Source organism: Sebastes umbrosus, chromosome 7, assembly GCF_015220745.1.
Source record: "Sebastes umbrosus isolate fSebUmb1 chromosome 7, fSebUmb1.pri, whole genome shotgun sequence".
Taxonomy (NCBI): domain Eukaryota; kingdom Metazoa; phylum Chordata; class Actinopteri; order Perciformes; family Sebastidae; genus Sebastes; species Sebastes umbrosus.
Window position 1 is genome coordinate 6,058,534 of NC_051275.1, and position 21,012 is coordinate 6,079,545.

Genomic DNA, 21,012 nt, shown 5'->3' on the forward strand with positions numbered 1-21,012 from the left:
AATAAATTAGAATGTTATCCACATAATGGTGAACCAGGAAGCATAAAGAGCGATACACGCCGCATGGGGAGGAAGTCGGTGTGGATGGGTGGGTCAAAAAACACCCGGTGTCGGTACCCCGTGTGACACGAGAAGTTAACGTTGATTTATTTGTCACGTAACGTCCGTACTTGAGTTACGCCACTTTAACTCAAACCATGATCTTTTCCTAAACCTAACTAATTAGTTTTATTGTCTGAACCTAACCATGTTGTTTCCTGTGAAGACGGAAGTTTACTTTGAAAAGTCTGTATGCATGTAACAAGCAGAAATTGACACGTGTTGCTGGACATTCGTCACGTGTTGCTGGACATTTGTAGGAAAACGCACGAAAAATTCGGAATATTTTTTGTAACATATCATACGAACCGTTGTATGAGGATGTGTTGGCAAACAGTTGCCTATTTACAAAAATTCAGCAGGCATGGAGGAACATACGCATTTGGAGTCATGTTTGTGTCCAACGGATGAATAAAAGCCCAATATTCAACTTTTAACTCTGTTTTGGTCTCCACCAACTCCTGGGGAAAATATATCTGGCTTTTTAGCTGCTAAATGCTCCACTATGTTCACTAGCAAGTCGCTAACTTTGTCTGTCTGCTGTTTGGTGCTCAGCAGGTAGTGTAGGCCTACAGAGGGTTTTAAGAGATTTTTTACAGTCACTAAATTTGTCTACATCTCAGGAATACTGAGGAAAATGTGCTCTTCCTCACAGTATGAATTAATAAATGTTAACGTTTTTATTGCTCTAGTCTAATGGTAATGGCTACCCAACCCCTTTATACTTTACTTCACTTCATGCCAGCACTATGAGCTGGACAGTTGTGTGTTTCAAAATGCAAATGACAGCCTGAAGTTTGCGTAAAAGCACTCTGAAAAAGCATTTCGATTTCTTAGTATTCTTCATTAACTTTCCGCTTCTTTCAAAGAACCTTAATGTTGTAATCCACATGTTTCCACACATTCATTTCATCCATTGTTTTACTTCACATGGTCTGTTGTTGAAAAAGCCAGTTGGGCATGATTATACCCCTCATTCTCTATACCCCTCGCTATTTCCATTTTAAAAGAATGTCTTTACGATATTGGATGCTGCAGTGATCCAGTTTCCCAACTGTGATCAATACAGTTTGATCTTATTCAGTTGCCTCAGTTCCTCAGTGCTGCTTATGAGAGGTCAGGTCTTAACTCTGGTGTTTGGTGGCTCCACAGCATCAAAGCCTTTCAGAGCGCAGTGGATCGATAGCTTGTTAGTATGCCTGACAGTTTCATGACATAGCCTGAAATGCATAGGAAGACACACTCACTCTAAATATAAATCTGTCACTTTTTAAGCTGAGTCTGGCGTAAGCCTTGCACAGCATGTGTACAGTAGTCTTTGCTGTTGTATTGCTTGTAACTCACCCAGTCTTGTGTTCCTCTGGGTAAAGTGTGCTTTTAATCTTCCTCAATGTCTGTGTCACTGATGGATGTTGGGGGACGTCTCAGCTTACGGTGTGTCTCTGACTGCAATTATGCCGCAAGAGGAGCAGGCGAAGTTCAGTTCAGTTCAACATTCGGAGGGGGAGTCGGAGAGAAACACATAGGCTTACACAGTTCAGATAATCACTCTTGATGTAATGCAGCTCACCTTTAGTTCACCTCTATGAGCCCCAGTCGTGGCAGGATTGATGGCATCAGAAAGACCTGTTTTTACATTCAGAATCTCATGATCAGGCATACTCAGAGGATCGATCAGAACCTCGTAGGGGACAGCAGGATGTTTCCACGAAGAGGAGATGTGGACGCTCCAGCTCTCAGACTGCCCAAAGGTCCCTGTGGACAAAGACCAAAATGTTCCGTTTGAACGTTTTTACAAATTGCACGGCATGGTGCTGAAGGAATGTGACAGGATCAAAACAGTGGCTTCTGAAAATGTCACAATGTCTGAATCCATTTTAGATCATTTCTCTGCAGTGCTCTACTGTGCAGCATAGAACACAGGAACATTTAATCTTTATTTCCAAGGTGTTGTTGTGAATCAGTTTGAAAAAATTAATTCCAAATTATTATTAATGACAACTATTTCTTTAAAAAGATATGCAAATATATCAAGATAGATGAGAATTTTACTCTAATTTTTTCCTGTCAACTTTCTGTCAGCTGGAAAAGCTGAAGAGCATTAACTACATACAAAAACTGATGATAATAAAAAAATATGTTATACACAAATTAAAATGCATCTGCTTTCTGCCCAGTTATCTTATAGGATGTATGAGGATGCAGTGTTTCAGTAGGTGGATGGCTTAAAGTGGGATCACACTCTTCCCTTGGCTGGATAATAGCATTTAGAGAAACACTGCAGAGATTCAGGGAGCGTTGTAGTGGATGTACAGTACGTCAAGGCTGGACTACCAACGAGGTCGGTAACATCTGTTTAAAGGAATAGCTCAACATTTTGGGAAATACGAAAGTTAGATGAGAATACTGATATGTCTCTCTGTAGGTTGTGCATTAAATATGATGGGCATATGAAGCTACAGCCAGCAGCCAGTTAGCGTGGCTTAGCACAATCACTATGGCCCAGTTCTGCACCCTACTATATATATATAAAATATAAATAAGAAATATGTATAACAGCAGTGCTAATAATAATACTGAAAAATAGGATAAATCATTAAGTGTTTAAAAATGCAAGAATTGTATAAATAAATACGAATATTAGTTCAAATAAATAAATGAATGCAGTGTTAATGCCCGAGTAAACCAGATTATTGCACTAAATTATTGTTACTGTTAAGTCAGAATTGCTCAGTGAAGATATAATAAATTCTGGGGTTATAGCTGCTGATAGGAGTAAAAAATAATAAATATATGTCATATATATATGTTAACATATAATAAATATAACATATATTTATTATATAAACTGTATATATATTTAACACTTTACAATCAAATGAACATGTCTACCGTTTTCTAGACTAGACAAGGGTATATTTGATCCTAAATACAATCTATTTATTCTAAGTTGATAACGTCTGTATGACAATAAAGTAGAATAAATTAAATGTCTTTTTTAGTTTGAGCAGTTTACGAGTAAATGTTTGTACCGGTAGTCTCATGGAACTGACATTGGAGCGTGTTCCATGACGAACACAATACGGCGCTGCACGTGGTCGGTAAGGGCAGCTGGTTAAGTTGACATTGATGCAGACTCGCTGTGGGAGGGTTTTATAACCCACTTCCACTCACCGGTAATTGGTTTGGGATGGCACTTAATATGACGGACCCTCCACACGTATGCACAAATGGAGTGTAAGTGGGTAGGGAGTGGGTGTAGGGTGTGGCTTTGAATTGGGCCTGTATCTTGGCTGGTGGAACTAAATTATTCTCTGGCTCCTGAAATCCCCAGATTGGCTGTGTGTCAATTGGTTAGTGGAAATTATTTTAAATGTACAGTATATTAGCCTTTAGGTAGGTCCTGCATCACTACCTGACTGAACGGCCCAATTCAAAAACTAGTTTTAATATCTTTATTTATTTAGGTAATATTGTGCTTACATGGTGCATACTCCGAAATTAATTTGTGTCATTACCAAAATGTAACTGACACACTGTAAACCTGGAGCCAGGTAGTATTGTAGCGTAGGAGTCAGCCGCAAAATATAATTAAGCTGCCATGTAGATTGCTGTACTTGATGGGTACTTGAAGGTGACAGGGCACATACACAAAGCCCAGAGTGGGAGGAAGGGGGCACCATAAGGGCCCAAAAAGCTAATTTTTACCCCAGGTCCTTAGTGGGTTAATCCAGCCATGCATGTCTACCGTCACACTGAAACGAACATGCCCACAAATCACATCACTGTGATCCATGATTAATGTTGTTTGCATGAACATTAATAAAGATGGGATTGACAGATGCAAAATGACACCCACCTATGAATTCTCCATGTGTACTCCAAAGGCGCACAGTGTAGTCAGTGGATGAGGTAAGCACCACTTGATCATTGTCAACAATCTGCAGACTGGACCAGAATGAAGAGACATGAGATGAAATGAGAGAAGGCATTTCTGGCAGAATGCTCTAAATCATCCACTCTGTTGGTACGTCTGATGGCAGATGCACCCCGGGCAGCATCTCACCTATACTGATCGTCTGTTTAAGACCTTCCCACACACAGTTTCTTCTATACTTTGTTTGTCTGATGTAGCAGAAGGAAGTCATGCTGCTCCTGCTGCCACCAACTGGCAGTCAGACTGAGAATGAATGGTTCCACTGTAACCGCGAGGACTTTTAAGTAATACAACTAGGTAAAAGTTAAGGACACAACCCAAAGTCGAATTGCTGTTTGGCAGCAGATCATTTTAAACTTATTAAGACAAGATGAATTTGTGACAGACCATGATGAAACGTGTGTTTTACATACCCAGTAATTCTGCTGGTATGGGCACGCCAGAAGTTTTCAGCTGAATGAATGTGAAAAATCAAACAGGAACACTCACACAAAAGTGATTTTGCATGTTCTGATAGACAGTTTCTCTTCATATTTTCATTGTAAGTCTTATCAATGCCAATGGCAAGAAAAAAATGCAGCTAACCTCGAATTGATTTTTGCTCAGGGGCAAACTTCTCCACGTTGTAGACATAGATGTAACCAATTTGGTCAGCAGCGTACAGCAACGTGTCCTTGTCTGTTTTAGCCAGGTTTGTAATCTTTTGTTGGAATCTAGACTGCAAAATGGAAATAAAAAAGAATAAATGTCTATGATTGCTTTTCAGTTATAGCACTGACATCCCAATTCATTATACTTGGTGATGGCTGACTGGCTGTTACCCTCTCTGCAGATATACATTCCCCCAGATAATAGACCTCTCCAAACAATCTGATATATAATAACATACCAAATGTGTCTGGCAACAAATTGTAGAAACTAATCATGAAGAAACAAAAGTGCATGATAATAAAAAAAAACTACATAAAATTGTTAAGAGCCATTGTTGCTAGGTAACAAAACTTAAGTGGGGTATGATTGCAAAGCAAAATGTTGTTTTAAAGGTAGGGCTGGTAGTCTTTTTCAAATGCAATTTGAATACAATTTTCGTTACATTTGTTGAAATTCTCATTACATCCCAACATCAATCAATAAATGAAATGCCCTAGATAAAAATACGTTATCTTTGGCTGTCGCAGGACTGCAATAAGCCCGTCCAATCATTTTATTTGGCCCAAATGAAATGAACAACCGGCCTGCCTGTCTACCTACCTGCCTGCCCAGCCCGGTCCCACATAAAAGCGTATGAATGTCATTTGTTGCCATGCAGTCTGCACTGACTGCAATGTAAATGCATCCGTGTAAATACGCTCAGAGCTAGTGATGTAGAATAAAAAGTAAGAAGACTCCTTATGGCGGGTGAGAGGGGAGGTGGATGTGTCCAACAAACACAGGACTTTCAACCAGGAGACCGGTGTTTTGTTTTGTAAGGGACGTTAGTGATGATTGTGACGTGTTTTTTAGTGACATGTTTTTTTAGTAACGTTTGTGACGTGTTTTCCGTACTTATGTTACGTTGTTTCCGTACGTATTGTATTTAGTTTACGTAGTTATTTTAAGTATGTTTTTCCTAAACCTAACTAAGTGTTTTTTGTTGCCTAAACCTAAGTGAGTGGTTTTGTTGCCACCTGCTGGTACTGCACCTTTATATATTGTGTAATATTCATGCCGGTCGGTGAGGCAAAACGTGACACTAACACTCAGACAGGCAGGTCAACCCGGTATCACGCCAAAGCGTGAAATAGACACACTACCTGTGCGCCCTCTGCCCGTGCACTCATCGGGCACCACCGGAGTCTTCCACAAGCTGCTAGCTTGACAGCTATGAGTACTAACAGTAGCCATGTTCGTTGCCTGAAGGCCTTTTGGACCTAGTGCTGCTAGCTATTTTCATTGGAAAAGGGTTGGCAACACTGGGCTGGGTTTTTCAGTTGGATCATTCTTAAAATCTACTGTACTCTTGCAAATTTCTCAGCATTACTGACCCTACCTTTAAGTATATTTTATGAAAAATATTAACATTTGTATGCATTATAGCCTGAAAACCCAATTTCTGCTTTCATAGGCACGTTTTATTTCGGCTTTATGCCCCGATGTTCAACCACCTCCCGGTATTAATGGTCCCTGCTTTGCATTATGTAGCTGCAAGGAAGGTACCTGCTAGTTGTTCAAAAACTAGAACCAAGCAAAGAAACGGTGCACCACAAATGATCTTCCTGTATAATCAGCAATTTTGAAGGTAAGAGAAAGAAAAGTGAACCTGGAGTCCTTCGCCTTGATATCAAGTGAAACCAAGAAATGTTGTTGAGTTAAATATCTTACAGCTTTGAAGCTGCTCACAAATTTTCCTCCACCGAGCACGTTCCAGAGATTTATACAACCTTTAAGAGAGATAATATATACAGTAATTAACAGCGTATTGAAAGACATTCTGAAAGGTTGTAAAATGCAATCATGCGCTATAATTAGCGCTGTTCATAACACTGACCCGTGGCTCCAGACGACAGCAGAGCTGTCGCCGAGGAAAACTGCTGTAACTTGGAGTTCTTTAGGAAAATGATGCTTGGAACACTGGTATCCAGTCCTGTAACAGAAAAAACATCAAATAAATGCAATGACCTGATCACATCAGAGTTGTTATTGAATAGATTCAACATTTGCTATAAAATCACCTTCAACATTTTGGTGTTCAGCTAGAAGAGGGCTGATAAACCGACACTGTATACGTCCAGAAACCACGTTCCACACTATAATCTCTCCATCATAGCTGCTGGTGGCGAGGAGAGATGGGGGACACTGCGCAACACAAAGGATGTCATCCTTATGGCCATTTTTCTGAGGAAAGACAAAGTGTGAGTCTCTCTAAACAACTGCAGGGTAAAACGTTCAAAAGTTCAGCCGCAGTAATTTTATTTCCAAAGATTTCTGTCTTTGTTTGCACATTTGAAAATGGGCGTAGTTCCTCTTTAAAGCTTCAAAGATGAGCTCTTACATTGGAAAGGAAAGAGACAAGTTTTAAAACCAAATAGTATTTTCTAACAGATAAAGCCTGATATGGTACTAATGGTACATATCCTTTTAGAGAAATAGTTCTTGGGAACATTTTGGGAAAAAAAAACCTTATCTTATCTCAAGCTTATCTTAGAGCAAAGATTGGAAACAAGAGGAAACAGCTAGCCTGGTTTGTCTGAAGGTAAAAACCAAAAGAAAAACTAGCACTACTAGCACCTATAAAGCTCACTAATTAACATGGGATATCTTGTTTCTTTAGTCTGTGCCAAAAAGGGAAGTGTAAAAATTATACAGACAGAGCCAGGCTGCTGCTGGTGGCTTATATCAATCACACATTTTTCAAAGTGGTATCAAACTTCTAATTTAACTCTTTTAAGAAAGTGAATTCCCAAAATGCCAAACTATTTCTTTAACCATATCAATTTAGAAATGATCAAGGAGTGCACACCTCACAGAATAGGCTATAGGTGAAGTGAGGTTAAAGGTCACCAGTCTGTCCACCAAAAAACTTCAAAGAAATGTCTCTCTGAAGGAGTCCCATTCAGCAGCTGAGAGAAACGGTGGGTGAAAAAGGTTTTGACTCGTTTCAAGCCGTGAATGTCAGAGTTTTCACTGAAGTTTTGCTTTTTCCTCACAGTCCTCTGGCCAAGTGTGTCACACATTTTGGATCAACGACAGACTTGATGTCCAACCCTTGAGCGAGCAGACAAGTCAAACATTACTCCTGCCGCTGTACTTCACGCCGATATACAAAGCAATTCATCTTGCGCTTTATGTGCTTCTTGCTTTTCTTTCACTGAACTCGACAGGAATAGGCCTATTTCGCTTGGAGCGATGCTGCCAACAATAAACTGTACACAAATCAGGAAAAGCAGATGGCATGTTTGACTTATAGGCACTGATTAGTGAATTTACTGTAAATTATATTTCAAGACCAAGAGAAATATTTAGCTGAACTGGGCCATGTTTTAAATTATTAATGAGATGCAACACAACACTGACCATCTGGAGGGATGGAAAAATTCACAGTGAACCCGAGGCTCAGTGGATAAGGGAAAGAGACCAATATATATAGAACAACCCATTGATCTTCCTCCTGCAGGCCATTAATGAAAAAACAATTTCCAGAGAGGGCTGTGTAGATAATCAAAGGGGTCACTTTTCTTCCTGGCCTCTGTAATGTCATTCCTTGTGCTCTGTTAATGGGCCTCTTTGGGGTTGAGTGTAACCACCAGCCATAATGGAGGAGATGGAAGGGGACTCAACGTCACCTCCTATAATGGATCACAGTGTTACTGAGAATCAATTTTCCCTCCTACAGCTCATGTAGAGAGAGACCTGTGCCCTACTGTCAGAGGTAACCTGACCTCATCATACGGCTAAAAATCACATAAAGGAACTCTAATATATTGTGTGATATTAATCAGGGTGCTGAATAAACAGCTTTGAGAGCATGAGGCTGCATCAATTATTGTAGTTGGTGGTGAAGTGAGATTTCACTTCATTATCAGGTAAAATCACTGGTTATTACATGTTTAGAATAGCAGAAATGTTTAGGAAAATTTATTTATTTGGGAAATATTCTTATTTGATTAATTGCAATGAAATTTGGATGGTAAATCCTAATGATTTTTGGTGATCCCCTTGACTTTGCCTCCAACACCACCCTCAGGCCAAAATGTTATTTTGTCCCATACTTTGGTTGCGACCAAATAGAGTGCTCCAGAGATGACGTATTTTTGTAGGCTAACCAGGAAGTTAGCATCGCCCTGGTTCCCTCGACAAAAAGCCTATGGGATTTTATTATTGGGTTTTGGATTATTGCAGAAAATAAACTCTGTGGCAAACAAACATTTATCAAACTTACACGTTTTGTTCAGCAAGATAATCTTCACAAATGGACACCGCTTCTATGATTTTTGAAATGTGAATGCAACCGCCAGAAGTAAAAAGCTAACGTTATGCTATCAACGAAGTACACTACGGTCACATGAGCGCGGGTATACACAACGAGGCTGTAAAGACGGACGAGAGATGTGATGGCGTTTAGTAGTCTCATTCAGCCACTTATTAGCAACCGCCTTTTTTAAGACACATAAAGGCTTCAAAATTCACCAGTGGGATATTTACTGACGTATTTTAAATCATAGGACAAAACGTTAAACTCTCTTAAGCTTGTGTTAACCACAGACGTTATTTCAAACATCAAACTAAAAACCCATTCAAAAAACCCATTGACTTCCAGACGAGTGAACCGGAAGTGCTAAAATGCGAACTCAGTTCCGGGTTTTAGGACTCATTCCTGTCACACTCAATAACTGCAAAACTAAAACATATACAACACTCCCATTGTGAAAATACTATGAGTTTAGTGGTAATTAGTAATTGTTAGCTAACAGATGTTGAGTATATTAAACATCATAATGTTAGCATGCTGACGTTAGCATTTAGCTCAAAACACCACCATGACTTGGTACAACCTCGCAGAGCGGCTATATAGGATTGCTGTAGACTCTTGCTTATTGATATAGCAGTAGTCAATTAGCTGATTTTAGGATATATCGTAGTCTAAAGGTTGGGTATTCAGATTAAATGAGTTGTTTCTTTCACAATCCACCAAATATAAATCCTCAATGATGAGAAACAGAATCCCTAAAGAATACCAATGGTGTTAGCAGCTATCTGACGTGCCTTGGATTACAAAACTGTGACCTTTTTAGAGGATCGAATCATCTGCATTTCTTATGGTGATTTGTGTTGAGATAGATGAATACACAATAACCATTCACGTGCCTAAACTTGTGCTCTGGAACTAATCTTGATATAATTTTATGTGCAAGAATAAAACCATGGGATGAAATACTGAGGTAACCCTATAAGACACTGGAGTGGGAGAGTGCATAGGGCATTTGGTGCGCACCACATGTGCTCTGAAGTGAGTCAGTGATAAAAGCATCCTCACACTTCAGTGAGAGTTCAGACTCTCTGGAGCAGTCTGGAGTCTGTCATAAACGACAGGTGCTGACAGGTCAAAGCCTGGCTGCACTGAGACTTCTAGACACAAAGAAAAGCTGTATGATATGAGGACATCACCGAGGATGTGTTTGGGAGAAAACCCTCAATATTATATATTACACTATTTAAGTCAGTATATATATGCGTACAGGAAGATGGCAAGAAACTAAAAACTTTCAAAATATGTAATAGAAATTCGGGGGAAAATGGAACAAGCAAAGAGGGAGAATAAAAGCGAGACAGGGGGGATGGGATAACTTGCTGTCTGAGTTTAAAATAAAATTCTACAGGCGATGCTGCACAGTAGGGCAGAGATCAGAGAGGCTTTGTTACCCACCTCTCTCTGAGCTTTCCAGCCAGTCAGCAAAAACGACTCTTATAGGACCAAAGACTACAGTGTCCTCCGTGTGTGTGTTATATGAACAAACAACCAGCAGGGAAGCTTTATCTCCACAGCCCTGAAGGTGCACCAGTGACTGAGGTAGAGCTGACAGAACTGGCCAAGCACCTCTACTATATAATGCACAGTGATAAGTAAGCCTGTATACAGCATTATAATAATATAGTGCAGTGAATGTGGAGCTAATTCAACTATTTTATGTACTACTAAATATATACAGTACATCATATTTTATGTTTTATAATCCAAATCTTAATATGATTCCTTGTAACCATGGCTGTCCTTTGGCCAATCACAGGTCATTTCAGAGAGAGCGTTCCTATTGGCTGTGCTCTGGTCGTTGGGCGGTGCTTGGTATTTCCTCAATTGATCTCAACATGGCTACTCAGTCACAAACTTTCTCATTTTACAGCTAAACAGTACACTACAAGATGTTTCTAAAAACATTTGAGGAGAGAAATAGGCATTACAGTAGCAGAATATTGATTCATATTTGATCAGCGCTGCCTAGATTGACCAGTTTGATTGGAGTTTATGAGTGATTGACAGCTGCTCAGAGACGGCAAGGCTCAAGATCGGCACTGATTGATTGTTTTCCTCTGGTCTGTGAAATCTTGCAGATGCTGTTAGGAGCACCGGAGGACACCAGAGGACACTGGAGGACACAGAGGAACGTGATTTTTTTTTTAAATTACCTGTCTCATCCACTACTGTCAGGATATAGTGCCCGTTTTATAAAAATAACTTTTTTTAAATCATATTTGCTCCAATTCTACCCACTGCTGTTTTGCTTTAATGTAGTCAATCCATGGAGATTGTAGAGGGCTTAGTTTTAAAGCTAGAGTGAAGATACTGGCATCATATGAAACTAAAACACCTCAGGAATCCATTGGTATCAACCATGTCATACTACCTTGGGAAGGAGACTACATAAGGCTCCAAATTTATGCAAAATTTTGATGAGGAAAAACTGGCATGGCCATTTTTAAAGGGGTCCCTTGACCTCTGACCTCAAGATATGTGAATGAAAATGTGTTCTATGGGTACCCACGAGTCTCCCCTTTACAGACATGCCCACCTTATTATGATCACATGCAGTTTGGGGCAAGTCATAGTCAAGTCAGCACACTGACACACTGACAGCTGTTGTTGCCTGTTGGGCTGCAGTTTGCCATGTTATGATTTGAATATATTTCTATACTAAATGCAGCCTGTGAGGGTTTCTGGACAATATTTGTCTTTTTTTGTGTTCTAAATTGATTTCAAATAATAAATATATACATATATTTGCACAAAAGAAAGCACATTTTCGCACTCCCATGTTGATAAAATACTTGAAAAAACTCCCTTTAAGGTACATTTTGAACAGATAAAAAATGTGCAATGACTTCGCGAATAAATAATTTAATCGATTGACAGCCCTAGTGAAAATATTTTTAGAAATAAAAATACACTGTAGCAACAAAATGATGCCATGATGATTAGCTAGCACACATTGTGCACTTGCCTGATGTGTTTTTTTTATCATGCATTCGGTTCACAACAAAAACAGCCAATTTGTCCTTTTTGCCACCTCCAACACAGATAGCTGTGGTTTTTAGCAATGGAAGAATAACGATTGGATCCATCCAATGTTACTACCGCTGTCATCGAGTCTGCCTGAAATGAATGTCATGGGGGAATACTAACTTTCAGTCGGAGCCCAATGAACTGCTTATTATCTTGTCTGCCTGACCATCTTTTCTCAAAGTTATTGTCAAGACAATTTTCTGTTCATTAATCACCAGATCATCCTGCCACGAAGGCTGCGGCCTCTGGACGTGATGAAGGTCCTCAGGTATGTCCTGACAAAATACAGATGTACAGTCAGCAAACCGGTCATTTTACATCTCAATATTAACACATTTTGTTATGTTCGGATCAGAAAAATAGCTGGTAGAACATCATATTAGCACATTAAAATTCTCATTAACCAGACAATCACAAAAAATGTCATCTGTCATGCAGCAAAAAATGTTCATTATAATGAAAATCAAAACAGGGCTATATGCGGCATGAACTATCAGTCATTCTTTTTGCTGTTTCAGAATGGAGTTCAGCTGGTAATGACAATGTAAACAAATGCAAATGGGATTCAATCCGATGGAGGGATGGAGGGATTGGAGAAATAATTGGACTGGGATTTCTGAAACACAACTGACAAATAATACCTAGAACTCATGTCTTTTGTACTCACTGGGTAAATGTCAATCTTCCGGTCCCGGCCGACAGACATCACATAGCTTCAAAAGTAAAATTGCACAAGCTCAACATGGATTAAAATTTATACTGAGCCAACAACACTTGCCAAATATCACATCATTACTCACAAATTCCTGTGAACTTGCAGAAAGATGCAGTCGCACACTTCTAGACATTCACCCTCTGCAGGAAAGATTGGAAGTGATTTTTCACAATTACTGGATGATAAAGTATTTCAAACTTTTTGTTTTGAGGAAGTAATGACAATACATACCCTTCTTTAGTGTCTTCAGGCACTGACCGTTGTTGAAGTTCCAGATCTTTAAACAACCATCTCTTCCACCTGTGACAAGTCTGCAAACACAAGAACAGCATACTGTAGTGTGATGAAGTAGTGGCTAATTATCTTTTATGAAAAGTGGAACATTTCACGAGCTGCTCCATGTACGGTACCTCCTCCCTTTGGGGTCAAAGGTCATGCATGTGATGGCAGACAGGTCATGTGTGCCGCCAAACTCAAAAACCTGACGCCCAGTGTCAAAATCCCAGACTTTCACCACCTGAAACAAGTAGCGTTTTGCGTTAAAAGTACAGTTGATAATAAATAAATGATATATATGATTACGTTTAAAACAGACTGGATGATTTTTTAGGTGATAATGTGAAGTTGGGTCGTCTGTGTCTGGGATGCTGTAAAGTACTGATTCACTCACAGATCCCTCAGTGCAGCTGACAACTTGACGAAACTCCTTGCTGTAGCCGCAGCACATTACTGTCTCATTATGTGAAACAGTCAGACGGCTGTGGAGCCGTGGCCTTGCAGAGGCAAAAGATAATAGAATGAATAAAAGGGAGATGAATATTAAGATGCTGCAGTCATCTCTGAAAGAAGGAAAAAATCTTAAAATCTGTGTCTTTCTGGGTGAAGGTATGATGTTTAATCCCTCAAAAGCAAATCTTCAAAAGCTTCAGCCATCTTATTTTTTTTAGAATTTCACAAACCATCGTCCTTAAAATTAGTTCAGTTGAGGAATATTTTCATTGGATTCTCTGATGAATAAAACACAAAGGCATGACAGCCAACCTTATCTTCAGGGAGAGCACAGCCATACAGTCTGCTGCGATGTAGACGGATTTCATAGCAGAGGAATACGAGCATGCAGATATGTCACCGTGAATCCTGCTGGCTTTGGGCTCTGCTGTAAACAGGCAACACTGATCTTGAATATCCCAAATCTGAAAAGGCAACAGGTGAACAGCGAGGGAAGAAGTATTCACTTAAAGTGGCAGTATGCAGTATATTTTTGGCATCATTGGGCCAAAATTCCACAATAACCTTTCAGCATATTGTAATTCAAGTTCTACACCTCCTCATGGCTCTGTTTTCAGGCTTTAAAAAATCTAGCCCGTGATGGGAGATTTCATTGAGAGAGCGTTCCTATTGGCTGTGCTCCGGTCATGTGACTGGAACTTGGCTTAATATGAAAGCAAATTTACAAAATCAGCAAAGCATAAAAAAATGAGTCATGAATTACTTTCACGGTGCCGTCTATGGAGACAGAGAAGATCTGGCTGTCCTCTGAGACGATGTGGAGGTAGACGATGGGAGCAGAGTGGCCTTTCAAAATACCCGTCGGTTTCCTAAAAGGGAAAAACAGAACAAAGAGGAGGTGGGTTATTAATGTAATGTTAATTGTCTTAATGAAAGCCAACTGATTTCTGGCTCCTCACCCAGAAAAATTTGGGTTCCACATGCGTACGAGTCTGTCCATGCCTCCGGTGACCAGCAAACTGTGCTGTTGACAAAGGTCAAAGGTTTTGACACCTTTGTAGACGGCGAAGACCGTCTGGTCACATGATGCCCGGAGCTGTGGAGTCCAGCTCAGTTGGACCTTCTTGGTCTTACCTTCATAGCAGGCCTCTCTGATCTCACTCAACTGCTGCTCAGCGTCTGTTAAAGGCAGCACGCAGCCTCAAGAAGGGGAAAAAAAACATTTTATTACAAGGCCATGTGTGTGAGCATCGATCAAACATGCTTTCTGGAGCAAGGGTAAGCCATTTTCAGAATAAATGACCAAGCTGGCAAGAGGACATGGCCGATCACACACACACACACACACACACACGCACACACACACGCACGCTGGCATTGATTGGTGAATTTGATGGATGAGTCATCATGCGTCATCCCTTACAGCTCTCCAACCAGGCTGCCTAATGTTCAACACCGAGTTTAATTGCTGCACGCTGTAGAGTGAAAGGACTTAATACTTTTTATCATCATTTTCAGCATTTGTCATTTTTGATCTTAAATCACAGTCCCAAGTCACAATAATGAAAGTTTTAGATTGTTTGTAATTATCCTGATGGTGCTGAACATTTGCCAAAAAAGAAAAGAAAAAGAGAAATTACCTATAACGAGGGAAGAAGATTCGTCATTTGATGAGGAGACAACAGCTTGAAAACTTTGAAAATGTTTTGCCTAAAGTTAGAGAGAAGAGTTAGTCTATTTCAGGATTATCTGTTCATAATGCAAGTAAAATGTATTGTTATTGAACTGAAATGAATTTCTTTGTGAGGAGAAGTGTATATACACATGGACAAATGTCAAACTTCACCTGTGTTACCCAGTCGTGATGAACCTTCCATCTGATAAATGTCACATTCGGAGAAAGCACTGCATTGTCCACCGCTATGCTGGGCATATTTTCAATCTTTGGTAATTTATTCCATAATCTATAAAAAAGAGAAACAGAGATGTGCAATCAGGTCAGAAACAGGTCACATTTTCTGCCTCTCATATGCACAATACATAATATATAGGTGCAATATATTTGATTGACGGGGAACCGGTAGGAAGCAAAGGTATAATTTCCCACCACATGTTTGAAGTTTCTGTGCTAACATAGCTTCCTACCCGGTGATATTTTTCAGACGCTCACAGAGTGGATACACTCAGTTCTCTGTAATAAGCAGAACAAAATAATTGCCCAATCACTGCTGTGAAAGACTCGCCATGAATCGATCTCACATACATCCTGAATACATTGAAATCTGCCACGTTTAACTGAGAAAAGAGAAAATACAAAAGAGAACGTTTTAAATGGTGATGGCTACGATACTGGTGCAACACAACGAAGTGTTGACTCACTGGAACAACTATAACGTACAGTATACTGTATGACACAAAGAGATTCTCAACCTTTTTACAGCCATTACAGAAAATATAAAATCAGGTGCTCAATGTTTTTTTAAAGAAATCCAAATAAATATGAATTTCACAGCTACAAATCTGATATCCAACAAGGAATCCATCGGTACCAACCATGTCATACTATAGCTTGTCACGTAGGAGGCTAAATAATGCTTCGAACTTAAGCTAAATTTAGTGAGGAAAAACGGGCATGGCTGTTTTTAGAAGGGTCCCTTGACCTCTGACCTCAAGATATGTGAATGAAAATGGGTTCCATGGGTACCCACGAGTCTCCCCTTTACATTCATGCCCACTTTATGATAATCAAAGCACACTGACACACTGTTAGCTGTTGTTGCCTTTTGGGCTGCAGTTCGCCATGTTATGATCTGAGCATATTTCTTTTATGTTAAATGCAGTACCTGTGAGGGTTTCTGGACAATATCTGTCATTGTTTTGTGTTGTTAATTGATTTCTAATAATAAATCTTTACATATATTTGCATAAAACAAGCATATTTGCCCACTCTCATGTTGATAAGATGTGAAAAATCTCCCTTTAAGGTACATTTTCAACAGATAAAAAATTTGCGATTAATTTGCGATTAATCATGATTAACTACTTGAATCGATTGACAGCCCTACTAATTACATAATTTTGTTTCTGAATTGTCATTAGGGCTTTTATTGTATCGGTCTGCTATCAGTCACGTTACTCAGGAGAGTCTCTAACACTTTTACTCATCAAAGAGTTATTTTACAGGAATCACCAAACCCGCTGCAAATGTTTCTCACTCATAGGAAACATACTCATTTCTGGTTTTCACTATACAAATTCCTTTTGATCAGTCAAGAACATGCTCTGAGAGGGAAGTACACAAATCTGATTGGCTGTTAATAGTTGATGTCTCCCTCAGGATCAGCTGGGTTTCCTTTGGTCAAAAGAGTCTAATCACTGACTTTGAGGAGCTGGCAGATTATTGCTGGAAAACATGCTTGAACATTTCAGACACTGTATACATATACTAGTAATACCTTTATAATGTGTTTATGATACCTTGCTATGGCGTCCTCTCGTTCCTGTTTAAATAATACTGAATAACAGTGTGTGTGTGTGTGTGTGTGTGTGTGTGTGTGTGTGTGTGTGTGTGTGTGTGTGTGTGTGTGTGTGAGTGTGTGTGTGTGTGTGTGTGTGTGATGGTTGATTGAAGAGTTGAAATAAGACTGACTGTGTGTAGTACGTCTTTAGAAAAGCACAATTACCTGAGGGTGTCTCCAACAGAGGATATTAAAATGATAGTCACACATCCCTGAAACACAAACACAAAGATGAACCTCTGCCAGGTTTAATCAAGAGGAATATAATTAATTATTCTTGTTTGAGATTAGATTTTAACAAAAGGACCTACGTCTGTGTCTCCATACACAATACAACATTTATCTGGGCCAGTGTAGCTATATGAGGAAAAAAACACAAACCGTTATTGTGACTTATTGTGACATTTGGGAGATATGTTAACGTGCTGTTTTGTTGCTCACCCGTAGTCTAATGTCAGAGGCACTGTGTCTAGTGCATTGATCTGGCAATAAGGCACCAGAGAGGAAAGCTCATAAAGTTGGATCTCTCTGTCCCTGCGAGATAATGAAGACACACACAATAAACAAAGCCGGGATAGTGCGGAACCTGCAGCGAGAGAAATCAATGCACTCAATAAATAATGGAAGCCATTTTATTAAACCTTTTCTCATATTACCCCGTGCCGATCATCAGCTTGTTGAACTCTGTCATCATGGTAAAGTCGCTCGCCCACTTTGACTTCCTGTTTGCAGATCCTTCGTTCTGTAAGAAATTAACAAATTAATAAATTATAATGTAAACACATTTGTGTGCGCCGGGAGTGTCGTGACGTAGTTTAAAGAGTGAAAAGACAAACACCGGCGGGCGGCAGGTAGGGGAGGTGGATAGGTCCAACAAACAAGGCTTTCATCCAGAAGACAGCTGTTCATGTCCTGTGCGTCACGGTACAATAGGCTGTTCGTTAGTGTCCCACATTCAGTGTCATTTTCACCTAGTATATATAAGAACCATGTATTTCTTTCCTATTATTTTTACTATAGTGGTTAAAGTGATGCCAAGGGTAAATATAGTGGTTTTGATGCCAAAAACAAAGTGATGCCACGGGGCGCGGCGAAGCTGCGTTATATGGCGTGTTGGGATGAGAACGTGTTGCTCTGCACGGCTCTCAACATGGCGATGGCTGAGCCAGCGGCACGTAGCTAAGAGTGCTAACAGTGGAAACAGCGGTAACAATGCTGACAGAGCTATCGAAGTTAACTACACTTCCGTGACGCCACCGTCGGTCGGGATAGCGTTATCAACTGTAACCGCCGTATGAGAACAGTACGGAGCGGCGTCCGTGAGTTAGCCAGTGGGGCACGCTCACATGCGCTAACATGCACTAAAAGGCACGCACGGCCGGCCCGGCTATGTCAACAAAGCACGGAGAAGCTCGGATCACAACACACAAAGAGAGAGAGCGACTTCATTCTCTGCTCAGGTAGATATTACTCCTTTATATCTTTACAAAGCAAATAGTTGTTTGCTTCTACATTAGTGCTCTGGATATCGTATAGAGCACCTTTAAAAACACATTAATGAGCACTGGGTTCCTTCATTATGATGAACATGGGCACTGTGCCCAGCTGTTTTAGGAAATGACTGATGCTTTTTTTTTTATGAAACTGCATATTCATGTGCCATTTTTTAAGAGTTGTGTCTTCATTAGGAACTAATGTGCTTGGGGCTTGAGTGCCACAGGCAGGGTATTGAAAGATGGAGTCACACATTGATGGTTTTGGTCTTTTCATGGGATTTGTTGACAATAAGAACAATATAGAATGACACCAGACTTATCCTTAAAGTGTTCAGGTAAATGTATAAAAGTTGAAACATACAAACATGTGTTTGGTCTTCAGTGGTTTAAGTTCGGGGCTCCAGTAGCAAACAACCCCGTCTTCTCGCACTGTTGCCATGGTGCCATCACGGCTGGGGTGGATGTTGACGATGGGGATGCCATGACATGACGCCTTCATGGTGGCCGGCAGTGAGAAAGCCACCTGCTTACTGCGTCTCGCAGTTTCCTGCTTCTCTTTGTACTCCTGCAGCATGTGTGTGCAGAGCTCCCCCTATGTCACATGACTTTGTGTTAGGTTCAGCAATTAAAAAACAAACCAAAACTCCAGTGTTACACCAAATATCTGGAAATATCTTCTAATCACTGGTTTAAAATTTGCAAACCAGGACAACATTTGGCTTTACAATCCATACAACCTGTTAAAATAGACTATTATCCAGCCGAAGACACCTGACAAGATCATCAAGTCAAGTGCCAAGAGTCAATATCAATGTATAGGCTATAACTTGGGAAACCATTACCTTTGTACGATGTGTTATTGTAGTTAACCTGGCATTAGAAGAGCTGATTTAGCCTGAATCATCATGTTCAGGTGAGTTATACAGTTACACTTGCTCCACTAATCCCAACTGAATTACAGGTTGCTAAAATAACCCTGTCACATTTCATAGTCGCCTAACTTTTTTTTATTACAAATCCCTGGTGTTAGCATGCATGAGAAGTGTCATCATAACTAAGGCAATCCTCCTGAATGAAAACTCTGCATGCTCCATAAGAAACAAATATGAATTTCATCTCACCCATGAAATCCTTCCCTGGCCTGAATAATCAATCTTCTTAAACAACCCTTGAATCTGCACATCGCTCTGTGAAATTCAAAGAACAAAAGGATAAAGAACAATGACACTTATTGTAAATTAATCACGGAAATTGCAAAGGCTTGAGACGGAGAGAACACAGGGATGAGAGAATCTGAGAGAGAGTAAGACATAAAGAGAAATGTCACAGTGTCCTACTGTCTTAGGCAAACACTTCTTCACTATACGTCCAAAATTCTTCGCATCAATGGATCTCAAGCCACCCGTTTCAAAATCCTATTACAAGGAAAAAGTACAGTCAAATCTTCCAGAAATGAACAACCAAGACTTTGTTTTTTAAATGATGCAGTTTATACAGTACCTCAAACGCTAGTTTCAATTTCTGGAGGTTGTCGAGTGATACCGTCTCATCAATCTTAGAGGAAAAACATAATATTATGATATGAGCAAATTAATAACGCAGGTTGTTTATGCATATTCTAAGAAAAGAGCAAAACACACAATAACACCAGTAATGACTGGAATAAAATGCTCCTTCCAATTTTCTTTTCAGTCCACTCACCAGGCAGTTCATAAAGTCTGAGTGCTAGAGAGGAGATATTAACACTGTGTAATTATCAACGCACATGACTGAGTATTAATGACTGTCTGTAAAGGCCACCACGAGCCATCACCGGCTATGATATGTCTCTGAGATGCTTGCACAAGGCCGGATGACAGGCCATGCTCTCTATGCTAATGGCCTCTCTTCAATTTGCCCCGGTTTCCTAGCAACAGGTCCTTGATCCATGACACCCTTTTGATCTATCATTAATAAATAACGGGGATAAACAGCCTAATTCCTCAAGGATGTAACTAGAGTCGAGCCTTCCCCACGGTATCTCCTGAATTGCGGAGATAATTGTTTTATCAGTCAGAATGATGGAAGTGCTGAAAGTGTTCACGTAGCCTCGACTGCTTTCCAAATCCCTTCATTAGAACTGTATAACTTTGAACTCCTGAGCCCGCTCCGTCTAATCTGTCACGGCACATTGCTCATTACATTAAGCGGGAGAGTGTGACTGACATCTGCAACTTCAGATGGTGCATTTTCACCAGCCGTTCCTACATCAGTCTATCATTCCTGTCGGCTTGAAAGCTCGCATTTGAATCTACTGGGGTCCTTTTAAGTAGTTGGCTCAGCAACTATGTTTGTTTTACTTTGGCCTGAAACATGGCCATCCCTGGCTCTGGGACAGATCTTCCTGCCCGATGCACCGTCAGGCTGCGAGTAAATTGATCATCAACTTGATTTAAAATGGCACTTTTGGCATTACCTCACATTCATTCTGCTGCTCACCTTGT

At 40.1% G+C, this 21,012-nt stretch overlaps 1 protein-coding gene across 1 annotated transcript; it reads right to left on the reverse strand.

The window, feature by feature from the left end:
* Window positions 1–325: 325 nt before the first annotated feature.
* Window positions 326–20,672, reverse strand: wdr95 (WD40 repeat domain 95). Its single transcript, XM_037774592.1, has 29 exons — window positions 20,231–20,672; window positions 20,030–20,083; window positions 19,867–19,944; window positions 19,651–19,716; window positions 18,891–19,121; window positions 17,690–17,775; window positions 17,475–17,567; window positions 17,345–17,390; window positions 17,199–17,245; window positions 15,362–15,479; window positions 15,156–15,225; window positions 14,475–14,715; window positions 14,279–14,384; window positions 13,828–13,979; window positions 13,457–13,559; window positions 13,197–13,303; window positions 13,018–13,097; window positions 12,872–12,926; window positions 12,739–12,784; window positions 12,287–12,346; window positions 6,748–6,910; window positions 6,564–6,659; window positions 6,398–6,456; window positions 4,622–4,754; window positions 4,450–4,489; window positions 3,959–4,047; window positions 1,670–1,854; window positions 1,444–1,545; window positions 326–1,319 (listed from the first exon to the last, which is right to left on the reverse strand). The coding sequence occupies exons 1-28, from the start codon at window positions 20,240–20,242 to the stop codon at window positions 1,477–1,479; spliced, it is 2,685 nt and encodes an 894-aa protein (XP_037630520.1). The 5' UTR covers window positions 20,243–20,672; the 3' UTR covers window positions 326–1,319; window positions 1,444–1,476.
* Between the last annotated feature and the right edge of the window lie 340 nt (window positions 20,673–21,012).

Coding starts and splice junctions, on each gene's coding strand:
- wdr95 (XM_037774592.1), bottom strand. Junction 19,945..20,029: donor AATTGAAACTAGCGTTTGAG/GTACTGTATAAA, acceptor TCCTTGTAATAG/GATTTTGAAACGGGTGGCTT. Junction 6,911..12,286: donor CTTCGTGGCAGGATGATCTG/GTGATTAATGAA, acceptor GTCTTTCCTCAG/AAAAATGGCCATAAGGATGA.